Consider the following 16226-nt stretch of genomic DNA (forward strand, 5'->3'; position numbering starts at 1 on the left):
TCTGTTGTACCATTTGAGGCACGAAAAGGGTTGAAGCAGGGGAATCCACTATCCTTATTCTTATGTGTACTAGCTATGGAATACCTAAGTAGATCATTGAAGACACTGAAGGATAACAAGCAGTTTAAATTCCATCCAAAGTGTGCCAGAGTCAATCTAGTTCAGTTGGGATTTGCGGATGATCTACTCTTATTCTGTAGAGGAGATATGCAATCAGTTATGGTACTACACCAGCATTTTCAAATATTTTCAGCAGCCTCAGGTCTAATTACAAATCCAAACAAAAGTTGCATTTACTTGGTGGAGAGAGTAACATGCTTCAACAGCAAATCATGGACATTCTAGGCTACACTAAAGCTGAACTACCCTTTAGATACATGGGTGTTCCACTGAGTACTAAGAGATTATATGCTATCCAATGTAAGCCCCTAATTGAGGGAATGTTAAGCAGGATTCAGAGCTGGATAACAAAATATCACTCATATGCAGGGAGAGAAATGTTAGTTAAGAGTGTGCTATTTACTATACAAACATTCTGAGCTTAGACATTCATCTTGCCAAAGAAAATTATCCAATTCATAGAATCAATCTGTAGGAGATTTTTATGGACAGGAGCTGCTGAACCTACCAAGAAAGCTTTGATTGCCTGGGAAAAATTGTGCACACTAAAGGTAGCAGGGGGCCTGAACCTCAATATGGAGATGCGGAACAAAGCAGCCATTTGCAAACTATTATGGAATATCTGCACAAGAAAGGAGAAACTGTGGGTGCAATGGATACATTCATACTACCTAAAAGGAAACACAGTCTGGAATACAAAGCCTAAGAGTGCATCATGGGTCATCCAAAAGATATTCAAAGCGTATTTCGAGGCTGCTGGATTTACAGAGGAGGATGTTCAGAAGATGGAGAAATTCTTTATTAAACATATATACAAAGCTATGCCATGAGAGTTTCCAAAGATGACATGGAGGAAATTAGTACGCAACAATCAGGGATTACCCAAGTGGATATTCATATTAAGGCTGGCATTACAACAAAGGCTTGCTACAAAGGAAAGACGAGCAAGATGGGGGATCATTTCAGAGCAAACATGCTTATGCCAAAGAGAGAATGAAACAGTGCAGCATCTATTCTTTGGTTGCGAGATATCAGGTTCTATATGGCAGCAGCTACTAAAGTGGCAAGGTATACAGAGAACAAAGAAAACATGGCTGGAACAGTTTGGCAAAGGAAAGAGTGGAGGTGCAGCAGTATGCAGAATGACCCTAGCAGCTACAATTTACCACATTTGGCAAGAAAGAAATGATGTGATATTTCAGAAGAAGAGGAGATCAACCAATGCTATACGACATGTCAGGGCCACCATATTTCCCCTATTAGAAAGGACCATGTCTAAACTAAACAGGTACCCTGATGTAGGCTAGAAGAAATAGTTGCAATAGAGGGTTAGTAGTAACGGCTGTAGGTAACTCCTAGCTGGGATTTCATGTCCAGTAGTAGTTATGTTTTTAAAGTCGTAGATGCAGATTGTAAGTCTTGTAAATATCTATACTTGGTAAATAAAATCCTTTTAATTAAAAAAAAAATGGATCCTGTCGACGTCAGAGGTGCAACAAAAATGAGTCTTTAATCTTTGCCCTCAAATTCATCATTCCATTAACATGCCCCCATGGGAAATCTCAATCATTGAGTTGGTCATAAAGCTCATAATATATTCTCTATTTTAATTTATCGAATTTGAGTTGTGTCCTACATTGCAAAACTGAAATATATGTAAGCATGCCTCTTATACCTATCGCTACCATTGCCACCACCAGAAACGGCAAAAGTTATTGCCTGCCATTTCTCAAGCATTCCAAAAGAAATAGCGAGCTATGCTCTCTGAAATATTACCATACTTATCTGGTGACAGATTTTATCACATAAACCAGGGAATGGAAGAACTATGTACCACTAGAATACCTCAGTCCTAAAGTATCCAGTTTTATCTACATTCAAAATTAGAGTTTCTATGTACAAGAAATTGTGAATGGCACCAAAAGCAAGGTAAAAGAGGTGCTCAAAGAGTCGAAAATGGACCATTCAGGAATCTTGTGATTTTCATTTTATAGGATCTGATGGGTAATCCTGTAGGCTTAGACACGAAACCGGTCACAATCCTTCGCACCATTCTTAGTGAAAAGGGATATAAGACCATTCATCATTCTGGATACTGATTCCCTGAATATCGGCGAGCTCCTGTCTTCAGTTGCATTACCCTGGACTTTTCCCTTGATCACAGAACCAACTGGAGCTCCTTCCACATATGCCTTGCATGCTGAGAGAATGTCTACAGCGTAGCAACGGAAGTGACCAATGACAAGGTCTTCAAAATGCTGCACGAAATAAAAGAATAAGAGCATGCCAGATTATATTGATATGTCATAAGGAAGAATGCTACCCCACAAATAACCTCAAGAAAAAGATGTATACTTAGAATTTTCTTGAAGCTACCTCACAAGTTAACCTGAAGAAGATGTCTACTTAAAGTTCACTTCCCAAGTACTTGGCAATGTTTACAACTACATACACCACCCTTTAAGAATAAAACAAAGCTCCATTTTTCATTTACCCTACCCTCCAAAAGTCGACCCCTTTCTATCCCAGGTGCACAAACCTATTCTACACTATAGATGCATCTACATCTATGTTGAAAGTGTTGAGTCATAGACAGAAGCATACTTTACCAGACAACCAACAAAATACTACCTCATATTTAAATAACATAATCTCTCCTTCTATTTTAGCTGTTTTCACTTTGCAATTATGGAAGCTAAAATATAACTAAACAAGAAAGTCTGCTCAGATAATCTCTCCTCCACCCTCTCCCCCCCCCCACCCCCCCAAATAAAAAAGAAAAGAAACAATCTCCCTCTATCTCTCATTCTGAGTTGCGTGGTAAGAAGAAATTCATTCTTGCACGAATGTATATACCCACTAAAAAACCAGTTGAAAAAAACTAGTTTACTGATTAAAAGTTTTGGCTGTCCGTTAAAATAAGCAAGTGATATCTGTTCGAATACAAATGAATAAGAGTAGAATAAGTATTATTTTCAACTTTAGAGCTTTTCCCATGGAAAATAGACAATTGGGTAATCAAAAGAAATTATGCCACCACATCCAACCTCGTTCCGAAACCAGATAATATCTGGACTCAGTTCCCAAACCTGAGGAACCTGAGCAGAAAAAGTTTCAACTTTCAAATCCATTTGATAAATCACTTGTATTTAAGATGCCAACCGCAGAGCTTACTCAAGACAAATGAAAATATATGTTAACTCATACATACCGGACACTGTGAACCTGATCTTCCCTTCTTTCTAAATTTCCCCTGATAGTCTATGCAAAGCCAATATGCAAGTAGAAAATTTCCAAAACACCAAACAACATGAGATGAAAACTGATTCAGGGATGAACTAGGTTCTACATTTTACCCATCCCCATTTTCCCAGATAAACCTATGTTACCAGTACTGCGGTCAGATCAAACATAACACCATTTAATGAAAAGGACAGCATTATATTAATAAGTAATCGAAATCCTAGCAGATCCAGAAAATTGAAAGGTAAAAGACATTATTTGCCTACAGAGGTACTCCAACTGGATGTTACTTTTGACAGAATAACTGAAGGAAGAAGAAGTATGACAAACAACGGTCCATGATCATACCTTTGGGGGCCTTCGCAATGTATATGTCATTGTTTTCAAAGATAGAACAAAAACATCTTCATTGTAAGCTTTAGATCTCCTCTCTCCGTCAGGTCCAGGATATGAGGCTTCATATCCAGGCTCATTAAAGAAAGGCCTTGAATTCAAAATTAGAGCTTGTATAGAAACCAGGACTTGCAGCATGGTCGATGTCTTGGGCAGCCACCTTTCATTACCTTTACCAGTCCAAGTGTTCAGAAGACTGAGACAGACTTTTCCACAATCATACAAGTTCGGATTCAGTCTCAAACCACCAGAATAGTAGTAAACCATCTAATGAAAAGGGAAAATAAGTAAATAAAAAATAAATTAGAAACAAATATCTTAACATTTTTTATAAGGTAAATTAGAAACAAATATCTTAACATTTTCATGCTACAAAATCAAATTCATACCGGTGGCACATCAGGATAGTTTTGTGGGAACAGGACATCAAAGACAAAGTGACCATCATGGTATGGAGTGCCTTGTGGTCCAATAATGACAGCCCTAAGGAGATCCATCCTAGATTCATAGACCCTTACATATATTGTATCTGAATATGAGAGATCGAAATAAGTTCAACATAAATCCTCAAATGGTCAGATAGAATTACAGCAATCTACCAACGACAGGACATCCCACAAAGTCAATTCACAAAAAAATTCTCTTATTCCAGATAAGACTGATAGTGCAGCATACCACAAAGAGGATAGAGTCGTAAATTTAGCAGCAGATAAGGATGTTGAGAAAGGGGAATGACAGTGGGAAAAGCAAAGGATAGCTACAGCAAGGATAGATTTGTTTATATTTACTTTTAGCTATAGCAAGGATAGATTCGTTTATATTTACTTATGATAATCAATGTGTCAAAATATAAATTGCGAACCATGTCCATTAGGAATCACACATATCTTTTCAGGAATTACACATCACACGAGCCAATTGATGCATTTACCATCATGAGGATTCACATCACGTAAATGATTTAAGTTTAAGAATGTCAGACAGACAGCAAAATACCCCTTTCAAAAGTTCTTCAGCAGGAAACCAACATAGAGGCATTTACCAACAAAAATTTTAAAACATTACAAAAACAACAGACACAAATGTATGTATCACTAAATAGCAGCAACTGACTCACCGGGTAAATCATTTTCCAATATCTTCCACTCATCCTGAACTTTCTTACTCCAGGCCTTAGGTGGCTGTTAAAAAGGTAACAGCGGAGGTTAGCATAGTCGAATAAAACGACCAACTAAAATGCCATAAGATGATCTGCAAAGCAAACGAAATTCCCTTACAAGTTACCTGTTGCCCCTGGAAGCCCAAGCTACTGTAATGATGATCTGAGAAGTCATCTACCACATCAAAATGCTTAAAACTTTGATACTTTTTCATGGCTTCTTCTTCAGCTGCCTCTTCCTTTCCACGAGAACTTGACTCTACAGACACTAGAGAACTGCTTGAAGCAGGGACCTGAGCAAAGTTACTACTACTTCCATGCTCCGGAAGTGTGGGTTTCACTGTCCCAGCGCCTACTAGATGACTAGAAGAGCTAACTTGGGAAGGCGCTTTTGAACTGGGAGCAGGTTCATTCAACCAAGAAACTGTGGCCTCTACACCAGCGGGCAAATCAACATTATCAAATTGTGCCTGCATACTCAAGTAATCACACTCATCATCGTCATCATTGTCATAAAACATATAGCCATTATCATCATCGTCGTCATCATAGTTTGACACATCATCGTCATCATCCATGCCATCATCTCCATCATTCTGATCTTCATGAAATGAGAAGTCTGAATTGGAACTGTTGTTATTGCCAGAGTCAAGAGATACGGATGCGGACCCAGCTACCGTTTGGGAATTATCCTTAGTCATAGCCTCCTGTAAGTGAAACAAACTAAAAACATAAGCAAAGGGAAAAAAGCAGATTCAATATTCAAGTGATAAACTAATATAGGCATGCTGGAAATTACAGTACTGTATGCTACTCAAGTACAGTAAAATTATGAAACTAGAACCAACCGCTGCATGTATAATTTCAAGATTTCTTCTTCTTTTTTTGTTTTGAATCCCCAAGACCCACTTTGCTCTATCGGTGAATCAAATTCCCAACAACAACGACAGCATACCCACAGTCTAGGGAGAGTAATGTGTAAGCAGACCTTACCCCTATCTTGTGGAGGTAGATAGGCTGTTTTCAGTGAATCAAATTCCCAACAATATTAAAACTTCTTTTAAGGATTCTCAAATTTATTCAAAAGTTACCTCATTCTACAATGGCTAATTCAACAGCCCCACAATTAAAATTCTTGTAATACCATACTTTAACACTAACAAAACATATCTAACCGCATGATTCAAGTAATAAATCTTGAAGCTTTAAGGGCAACAAACGATCAATTATACACAAAAACATAACAGAATATTATGATCAACCCACCAATAACGACCCAAGCAAAAATCCAAATCCAAAGCGATCAAACTCAAAGCAAAGCAAACCCAATTTAAGAATAATCACTCAAAAAGGTAAACAAAATCGAAAATTCATAAGAAATTCGAATTACCTTATTGTGTTTAAGTTTGTCAGAATCTTGAGAAGCAAGTTGTTCGATTTCAACGTCCATTGCAGCCAACAATTCCAATTTTCCACAAACAATCACTGATCCCAAAACCCTAACACACTTTTTATCCGCATCAACTACTATTCGGGAATGTAGAGAGGTTTTAGAGAGGGAGATGTCTTTGTATTTTTATTATCGTACGCTGGAAGGAAACACGCTTTGTATACTACGCTAATATACTCTACAATTGGTTCACTTTTGTTGACACGTGTTGGTTTGTGAATGGGTCTTATTATATATTCGCCAATAAGGAGTTATATGCACCGAAGTTCAGTAATCTTCTTCTGCACTAGATTATCTTCGATAGTTGACCTGTTGACTGAACAAAATTATACTCACAATTCAAATTTAACTCACACTTTTGAAGTTTGTGGTCTTAAACAAACCAAAAGGGAGCCAGAGTATTTGTGTGATTATAAAAGTTTATCATTAAGGGTACAATTGTAAGTTTAAGTTAAACTGTTACTAAATTTAAAAAATGGTCATTCTCTTTTGAACGAATAAAATAGGAAATAGGTTTAGAATATTACATAAACTTGAAGGAGTAGAATATTACGGAGATACCTTCGGTCTTTTTAAGATATCTCCCAACAAATTTGTTTTAGTAATTTTTCCAAGACAACTATGTTTCCTTGTGGTTGAATGATAATGATAATGAAATAAAAGTTTGTATCATTTCCTAATTATTATTATTCGATACATCTATATATTATATTAAAAGGAGAATAGTATGCATTGTGGTTAAGCCAAGTGGCAAATTAAATGAAGTCATTTGGCAATTGTAGGACAATATTAATTATTAGAAATTATAAATGGAAACATAATTATGAGAAGTAGTTTAATGAATCTTATACATAATCTAAATATATCTTAGACAAATCTAATCTCTCTCTCTCTCTCTCTCTCTCTCTCTCTCTCTCTCTCTCTCTCTCTCTCTCTCTATATATATATATATATATATATATATATATATATATATATATATATATATATATATATTCACTTATAGATTTTCTCCTAAATTAGCTAGAAATATGAAGGTAAAAAATTAATTAAAAAACTATAATTGAAAAAAAAATATATAGAAAAACGTAAATTGAGATAACCTATGACTATTTATACTTTGAAGTAAGTTAAAATATAAAATAAAACTAAAATTCACTTATGATATTAAAGATTTATTGACTTCAAAAATTTTAAAAAATTCAAGCAGTAAAATAAGATCTTACATAAAGTATACAGTTATTTATAAGATAAGAAAAAACTTAAATATTTATATCTTCTACATATATTATATTAAAAGGAAGGTAGTGAAGCATGACATTAAGTCAAGTGGCATATTTAGAAAATGTCACTTAGCATTTTTAAGACATAATCTAAATAGATTTTTAGACAAATTTAATAAGGATTAAAACAACTTAAATTTGATCAAATTTAATTTATGGTAGAAATCAATTAAAACTGACTCTTATTCTTATAGTAAATTAAGTTTGATAGCTTTCCAAATATAATTATTCACTAACCACTTGATCTGTTTTCTTTCATTTCATAATTTTATTATTTTTAGAAATAGTACATAGAGAAATAAAATGATAATGAAAATATTATCATTAGATATAATGTGTTCAAATAAATAAGAAATTAACTTTTATGATTAATATTAAAATGAGTATGGTAGAAATAGATATTAAATTAAACAAGCTAATGAAAGCTACATAACAATGTAATAACATTATGTATTGAATAATAGAATAGCAAAAATAAGGAATAAATAGAGAGAAATTAATCAAAACTTTCATCATAAAGAAAATGATAAAACTTATTTAAATTTGAGATAAGAAAGTTGTTATTTATCTATTGTGATAAGAAAGATCATATTGTGGATAATACCACGCAACTTATGTCTAACAGATAAAATAAGAACTTAAAAATATTTAAAATAAATTAGAAATAGCGTGAGAATATTTATGCTAAGAATTAGTTTAGAAAATAAAAATACTTAAAAATATTATTGATAAATTTAAATAACTAAAGAATTCAAGAATTTTTTTTAAAATAAAATAGATATTTATTTTAAAATTACAAAAATTTCTAGATTATCTATATTATATTAAAGGATAGTAATGGATAATAATACTAAATAAAGTGGCACCAAAAATTAAAGTCTTACTATATATAGAATTAAATTTTAAAAAATATAAAATAAATATCTAATACAAGTAATTTTATTGACTAAAATTAAAAGTCAAATTTTGTATCTTGAAACTAAAAGAGAATTTTTTTTATTGCATGTAATACAAAAAATAAATATAAGAAAACTTAATAGATTTGGAATATAATAATCAAAGAACTTATATATTAATATTTTATACTAATCAAAGTTACAACTTAAAGTCAAATATGATATTATTTTGCGGGTAAAATATTAATTAAAAATTTCTTAGTAGGGAAGAGGCTGTATAAAGGAAAAAATAGATATAATGTGAGAATATTTATACTTTAAATTAATTTAAAATAAAATAAAGTAAATAATTGAATTATATTCAAAATCTTATTGATACATTTAAATAGTAAAATAGTTTTGAGCAAGAGGATAAAAGCATAAAATATATTAAATTTCAGGAATGAAAACATAATATTATAATTATTAAAAGGATAATAAGCAAAATATTACGTCAATTAGTAAGCCGAAAAAATCACATGAAAGTATAATAATATTAAATAATAAATAATATAATAATTACAAGCAAATAATAAAAAAATTGTGTAAAATTTAAAAGAATAAGACTTATTTAAGCTTGAGATAAAAAATAAACTAATACTGAAAATTTTATTAAAATAATATAATATTATATGTTCAAAGGGGACAAATCACCACATGACATAGTTAGTAATTTTCAATATTGATAACGAAACGAAATTCAAGTACTAAAATTAACCTATTGGATTATATAAATATAAAGAAAACAGGTTATCAACTATGAGATTTGCGAAATGGTTTCATGTCTTGCTTTTTAATTAATATCTAATGATTATCAATAAATTTTATTAAATAAAGTTATTTATACATAATTCAAATATTCCTAATCACAACCCCACATGATTTGTGTCCGCGCATCATGCGGATACTAATACTAGTTTCATATAAAAGGTTATACACTTTGTTGTTTGATGTATATGTACCGAGTGTAAGTAAATAATTTCTGAGTTTAGATAAACTTTTTTCTTGACACATTAATCTTCAATTTTGTATATTAATCGTTATGATTACCATTAAAAGAATTTAAATTTGAAATGTCATGCTATCTTCAAATCCGATTATAATTATGTGTCACTATAATGTACACCTTGTTTAAGTTGATACTTAACAAAGATTATCAGTCGTTAATATTTTTTTCTCGTTAAGTAATTAGATCCCGTTTGGACATAAAAAAAAAATTCTCTTTCTCCAAAAAAAAATTCACTTTTTTCCAAAATCAGCGTTTGTTCATAAAATTTCAATTTTTCACTTGAAGATGCATTTTGAAAATTTTCGAAAATTTGAAAAACTCCAAAAAAGTTGTTTTTCAAAATTTTCACTCAAATCACTCACAAAACTTAAAATACAACCAAAAATTATATTCATGTCCAAACGCAACTCTAAATTTCAAATACCATTTTCACTTGAAAAAAAATTTCACCCTATTTTGGAATTTTGCAATTCTTATGTCCAAACGCCCACTTAGATTCGGAAGCATCTTATAGACTCATTTTCTTTTGATTTATGCGAAGGATTACATGTTAGGGATGAATCTACTGACTAGTGTATAACTTATGAATTCATTATTCATCCATATATATATATATATATATATATATATATATATATATATATATGTGTGTGTGTGTATTAAAAATTCAATAAACACGTACAAATATAAATCAAGTGAACTGTAGTAGAATCTCACACTAAAAGCTATAATATTCAAATCTTGAATCCACCAAATCGGTAGAAAGCTTGTTTCACAAGCCTAATATTAGCTGGGTAAACGAGTGTCTGGAAAAATAAATGGAACATGAAAAAGCTTCAAGTAGTTGTTTGAAACAATGTTACACTAAATTCCAATGCGTATAAGCGTATTACAATATTGTTTTAGTGTATTTCAGTTTACCATGTCATTTTGCTAAGGACAATAGGAGTAGGTCCCATATGAGTGTTGAATGAGGGCAACTGCAAGAGGGCAAGCAATTTCAACAAAAAAATGTAGAAATTGAAATCCTCATCAGCAAGTAAAGTTCAATGTTACACTCCATTAACGACTTTCATTACTATACTAAAGAAGTGAAATTTCTTGTCTTTTAGGAACAAATTTAATAGGCAAATGCAAGTTGCAAAGTGTTGTGTCGTTTTTAGGGGTCTACAGCTCAAAAACGACTATGACTTCTGAAAAGGACTCGCGTTCCCTTTTTCCAGAAAAGTGATTGAAAGATCCAATGAATCCAGTGGAAATTTCTTTACTTCCATCCCATATGATTTTTTTGTGTGCAAGCATATTAGATTATTAGTTCTTCCTTCACACTACAATTTTTGGATTCTTTTTTAAGTACTACATATAATGAGTACGTTATAGTTTACACATCTATTTTAAAAATAAAGAAAAAATAGCAAAACCAGTGTCTTATTTTACACTAAAGATTGAATGTCTTGACCATCATGCACTCATACTACAAACTTGCCATTCTTTTGGGAAAGAAGGAGCAATAATATTATGATTAGGCCATTTTCGTTCCTGGATGGTTGGATTATCACCAATCTCAAGGATAATTTTATTTTACGGGATAGTTACACAAATAGCCGTCGGATTTATTTTTTCTAGTCGTTATACATAGATAATACATTTATTATATACAGTTACGCGTATATTATCCATAAATTATATACATGTATATTATATAGGCAAAATACATTGACAACCTCTTAAAGTTTTTTTACACTTTTCACTTAGATACTTCATTTTAAGTTTGTTCCATTTGGACATTTCAACCAAGTCTTTACTGTGTCATTCAGACACAATATGCGAACATGGCAAGGTAAGTGTTGTGAGTACGTGATTTTTGCCTCAAGAAAACTACTCCAAAATAAATCAAAAATAAAGTTAATTTCTTTTAGTGTGCAATTTTGGAAATTGTGTTACGTTTATTAATTGTTTGTGTTTTGTCCGTAAATGTTTGTTTTGTTATAATTAAACAAAATTAAAATAAAAAATACATGTTTCATGCATATCTAGGATTTAATTATGCATTTAATAATTGATTCAAAAATAATAATCACAAAAATATGCATTTGTTCTAGTTTTAATGTTTCATTATGTGATTAACGCTTTGTCTATGTGTTAAATAATTGTTAAAAGGTGATTAATATTTTTGGAAGGTTGAAATTGTTTTATAATTTTTATTAGGATTTTTATAATTAGGGATAAATTTAGGAAATGAAAAATAGGTTGAAAAAAATAAAAAATCGGACCTGGATTAAAATCCAGGCCCAAACCAAGTTACCCCCCCCCCACAGTCCAATCCAAACAACCCAGGTCCGGTCCAATTTAAACGAACCAAAATGACAGTGTTTGGTCGTATTTCATCAATGGTCGTTGGATCAAATCCATCCAACGGCTGAGATCTCATCACCCTAACCCGTGATCCTTACCCGACCCACTGCCCCGACTCAGCCCGACCCTGGCATTAAACCAAACGACATCGTTTGGTTTAATGAATAGATCCTGTCCATTCATTCTGCCTGATCTAATGGTCAGCATCAATCCACCTCGTCCCTATATAAGTCCAAACCCCTACCCCGGCCCCCTAACTAAACCCCCCCCCCTTCCTCTCATGTTCATCATCGTCTTCAGACGATGCCCCTAACCCTAGCTGCCCTAATTCCCCATCGCCTGAAATCCGGCGGCAACAACGCCGCCGGTCACCACCTTAACACCCCAGAACCCCCTGAACATCCTCTATCCAAATATGTTATCCACTTGGCTCGAATCCTCCTGAAGGTTCTCGAATCTTCATTTGAAGATTCGAGCCAAACTCAGATCTAAACCAAACAGCCCATAATTAACACCATAGCATCCCCTATCCATCCTCATCACGGATCTGTTAGTAGCATGGTTCGAATCTTCATGGAACTGCTCGAATCTTCATTTGAAGATTCGAGTGAAACCTAACCCTACTCAGATTCCTTCCAAATTAACACCAAATGACCCCTAGGCTTCCCTCACCCTTGTGTCATCTTTGGTTCCCTTCGAATCTGCCCAGAAGTGTTCGGATTTAAGATCCAAAATCTGAAACCCTAAAAAACTTTCCAATCTTGGAATTTTTTTCAATTCAAACGAGGGATTGGGGTTTAATCGACCTTGGTCGAAGTATTTTCAGTTGAAAATACTTCGACTAAGGTCTGTTTGATTTCAAAAGTCCGAATCCAAGTTGAGTTCGAGTCCGTATGAAGTTTAAAGATTCAGAGGTATTTTTCCTATTTCTTTTTGTTTCCTACAGGTATAGTTGTTTGTTTCAATAACCTGTTAATTTTTCATATTTTTGTTTGATTAATTCTGTTATTCTGTCTCGTACTCGCTTACTTGATCAAAGTGTGAATTGTTTCTGTTGTTTGTGATTGTTTACAATGTGTGTAATCGACTCGATTAAGTTCGTCGATTAGTTACATTATGAATTCTCGTTTGTGATAATGCTAGTTGAAACAATCTGTTTACCTATTGTTTGTGGACAATTGTTATAGATAATCAGTTTGATTAATACTCGTCAGTTAAATCATCCTTGATTATATTTCAATGAGTCCGTCAAATGAATGTTGCGTGTATGTTGATTTCTGAACCAGTTGGTTTCAGGGCATTGTCAGTATATTGACAATGCTCCTGTGTTTGTTTGATCTTAGTTCAATGTTGAAGTTCAGTTTAACTTGTTATGTTGAATTCTGTATTATGTTGTTGTGATGTTGGGTCTGAATTCAAGTTTATAGGGGTTGGGTAGATACAACTGTGTTAGGAAGTTGATTAGGATTGGTTCTAGCTGTTTAAATCAGAAGGATAATTAAGCTTGAACAGATTTTTTTTAATCTGTTTTGTAACAGATTCTGATTTTAGTTTAAAGACTGTAATAACAGTAGGATTCAGGGGCATTTCTGGGAATGAAACAGATAAAACAATGAGGGTAATATGTTAATAGTAGTGTGCTGAAAGTGGAATGTTAGTGGTTGTTAATTTAATGGGATAATGGGAAACAAAGGGTAATGGAATGCTGGAAATCAGGAAAAGGGTCACTTAATGGGATTTAAAGTTTTTAAAAGCAGATTTTGGATATGATTTTCTGTTTTTAAAAGAAAGAAGGGGTCCAAGCAGCACTTAAGAAAGGGGGCAGACCTGTATAAATACAGGGACAGACATTAGAGGAGGGGATCTGATTTTTAAGGCATTAGGGAATACACACAGAGATACATATACACAGGAGATTTGGAGAGAGATTTTTAAGACTGAGATTTTGAAGAAAAGAAAAGAACTCAGATTATTTTGTAAGAAGAGGAAAGAGAGGAAGAAAACAGAAAAAGAAATAGAAAAGAGAACATTCACACACACACACACAATCTGAAACAGATACAAAAGCAGAAACAGAAAAATCAGAAATAGGAATCTGAAACAGGAAAGAAACTGAAATCTGAAAAATGTTATTCTTCTAGAATCTGTCCGTTGTTTGTTTGTGGATATTGTTCAGTTTGAATCTGAAATTTTTTCTCAAGTTTCTGTCACTGTTCATCTGGGTTAACGGGTCTTGTTCAGACTTGCTGTGTTATTGGTATATTTTGCCGGTGTTTTGTTGCTGCTATTATTGTTGAAATTTACTCCTTCTACCTTTATTTTCAGGTACATATCTTTTAAACCCATGTTATGAAGAGCTTCAACATGACAAATAAATGAAGCTTGGAAATTATAATTCTGTTTTCCATTCGTCCGAGTTCATTAGTTTAAATTTCAGTTTTGTTTCATGTTAGTTAACTAGTAGTGAATTCAACACGATGGCTATAAGTTAATTGTCTTATTTTGAAATTCGTATAAAAGCTTTGTAATAATGTTAGTCATTCCGAAATCTCATTAGTTTAGTCATATTTGAACTGTCAAAATAAGGAACATGGCAGAAAGTTGGCTATTATTTGAACTTTATGGTATTGTTAGTTAGGTGCAGCATAATATGAAAATATCAAGGAAAAATACATTATTGGACTATTTGGTTAGTAGTTAGTTGTTGTTTAAAGCTAGGTGATGTTGGTTGCATTTTGCTATATTATGGCATAACAATGGTTATGTTTATAATCAATAGTTGAAAGTTGCCTTAGTAAAATCCGCTATGTTCACAATGTCAAAGATATGGCGAATAATGTTGTATGCAATATCATTTTATTAAGTCAACAAGTAGACTTATTCTCTTTCTTAATAACAAAGGGCCTAGGAATTTATACAATGCGAAAGTAGTGTTTAGCAATAATTCACATAGATTGAGAATCAAATTAGTTTGATTATGTGTATATATCCCAAACTTAATCATAAGCAGAATTAATTAAAATAATTTCGCCTATTAGATTAAAAACAAGTATATGAGAATGAGATGAGATGTATAAGCACGAATTGCAACATTTTATATCAATGGTAAGTAGAAATAGAATTTGCATTAAATAAAAATAATCAAAATTCTTCAAAAATATCTCTTCCCTTTATAAATCATTTTTTAGTTTCATATGCAATTCATTTTTGGGTATATATATATATATATATATATATATATATATATATATATTGTATTTACGAGAAAAATGGTAGTCTTAATCACACTTTATTTATTTTACTCCTAAAATTTGAATGGATCGAAAGAATATAATTCATATGTGAAAATATAATCAGCTGTAAACATTTAATAAATTGTGAATTCTTTTCAAAGAATTTAAGGGCCTCTAAAAATGGGAATTTCTCATGATTTTCACATAAAATGTATGAATATAATAAACAATTTATGGAAAATCCATAATACCATTACAAATATTTTGCGCAATTAGGGATGCGTTCGCGTAACCTGATTATTTTTTTTAAAAGCAAATTCGGATTATGCGTTCGCGCAACTTCGAGCGAATATTTAATAAAAGGGATTTCTCCAAGGATGTTAAAATAATTTCATATAACCCGAGATGTGCAGTTCACTGTTTAATCATACAAGGGCGACGGTGTTCTTAATTTTATTTCTAACTTCGAACGTATGATTTTTTTATATATAATAAAAATATATTAAAAAAAATATTATCAACCTTTTGTGTACACGTATGCGTGGCACGATTCTCTGTAATTATAAAAGGTATATAATACGAATATACGTACGCGTAATTCGTTTATATAATTGTAAACAATAAACAGAAGCGGTAACAAAATCCTGCAATAAAAATGTAAAATCAAGATAAGCCAAGAATAAAAAACAGTTAAGCGACCGTGCTAGAACCACGGAATTCGGAAATGCCTAACACCTTCTTCCGGATTAACAGAATTCCTTACTCAGGATTTCTGGTTCGCAGAATAACAAACAGAGTCATATTCTCCTCGATTCAGGGATTAAAACTGGTGACTTGGGACGCCTTAAAATTCCCAGGTGGCGACTCTGAAATAAATAAATAAATCCCGTTTCGACTGTCCTTTAATTGGAGAAAACTCCCTACGCGCCCCGCGGGTGCGGAAAAGGGAGGTGCGACAGCTCTGGCGACTCTGCTGGGGATAAAAGTGTTACCCAGAACCACTGGTTCAGGGTTTAAAGAATTCGAGCTTAAAATAACTGCGATAA

At 32.6% G+C, this 16226-nt stretch overlaps 2 protein-coding genes across 2 annotated transcripts; one reads left to right on the forward strand and one right to left on the reverse strand.

The window, feature by feature from the left end:
- The first annotated feature begins 962 nt into the window (after positions 1–962).
- On the forward strand, positions 963–1427 carry LOC104218136 (uncharacterized). Its single transcript, XM_009768543.1, has one exon. The coding sequence runs from the start codon at positions 963–965 to the stop codon at positions 1425–1427; it is 465 nt and encodes a 154-aa protein (XP_009766845.1).
- A 511-nt stretch (positions 1428–1938) lies between these two features.
- Positions 1939–6509, reverse strand: LOC104218135 (putative ubiquitin-conjugating enzyme E2 38). Its single transcript, XM_009768542.2, has 6 exons — positions 6306–6509; positions 5041–5622; positions 4874–4937; positions 4146–4285; positions 3712–4023; positions 1939–2378 (listed from the first exon to the last, which is right to left on the reverse strand). Exons 1-6 carry the CDS (start codon positions 6363–6365, stop codon positions 2139–2141), a joined length of 1398 nt encoding a protein of 465 aa, XP_009766844.1. The 5' UTR covers positions 6366–6509; the 3' UTR covers positions 1939–2138.
- Positions 6510–16226: the final 9717 nt, after the last annotated feature.

Source organism: Nicotiana sylvestris, chromosome 7, assembly GCF_000393655.2.
Source record: "Nicotiana sylvestris chromosome 7, ASM39365v2, whole genome shotgun sequence".
NCBI classification, from domain to species: Eukaryota; Viridiplantae; Streptophyta; class Magnoliopsida; order Solanales; family Solanaceae; genus Nicotiana; species Nicotiana sylvestris.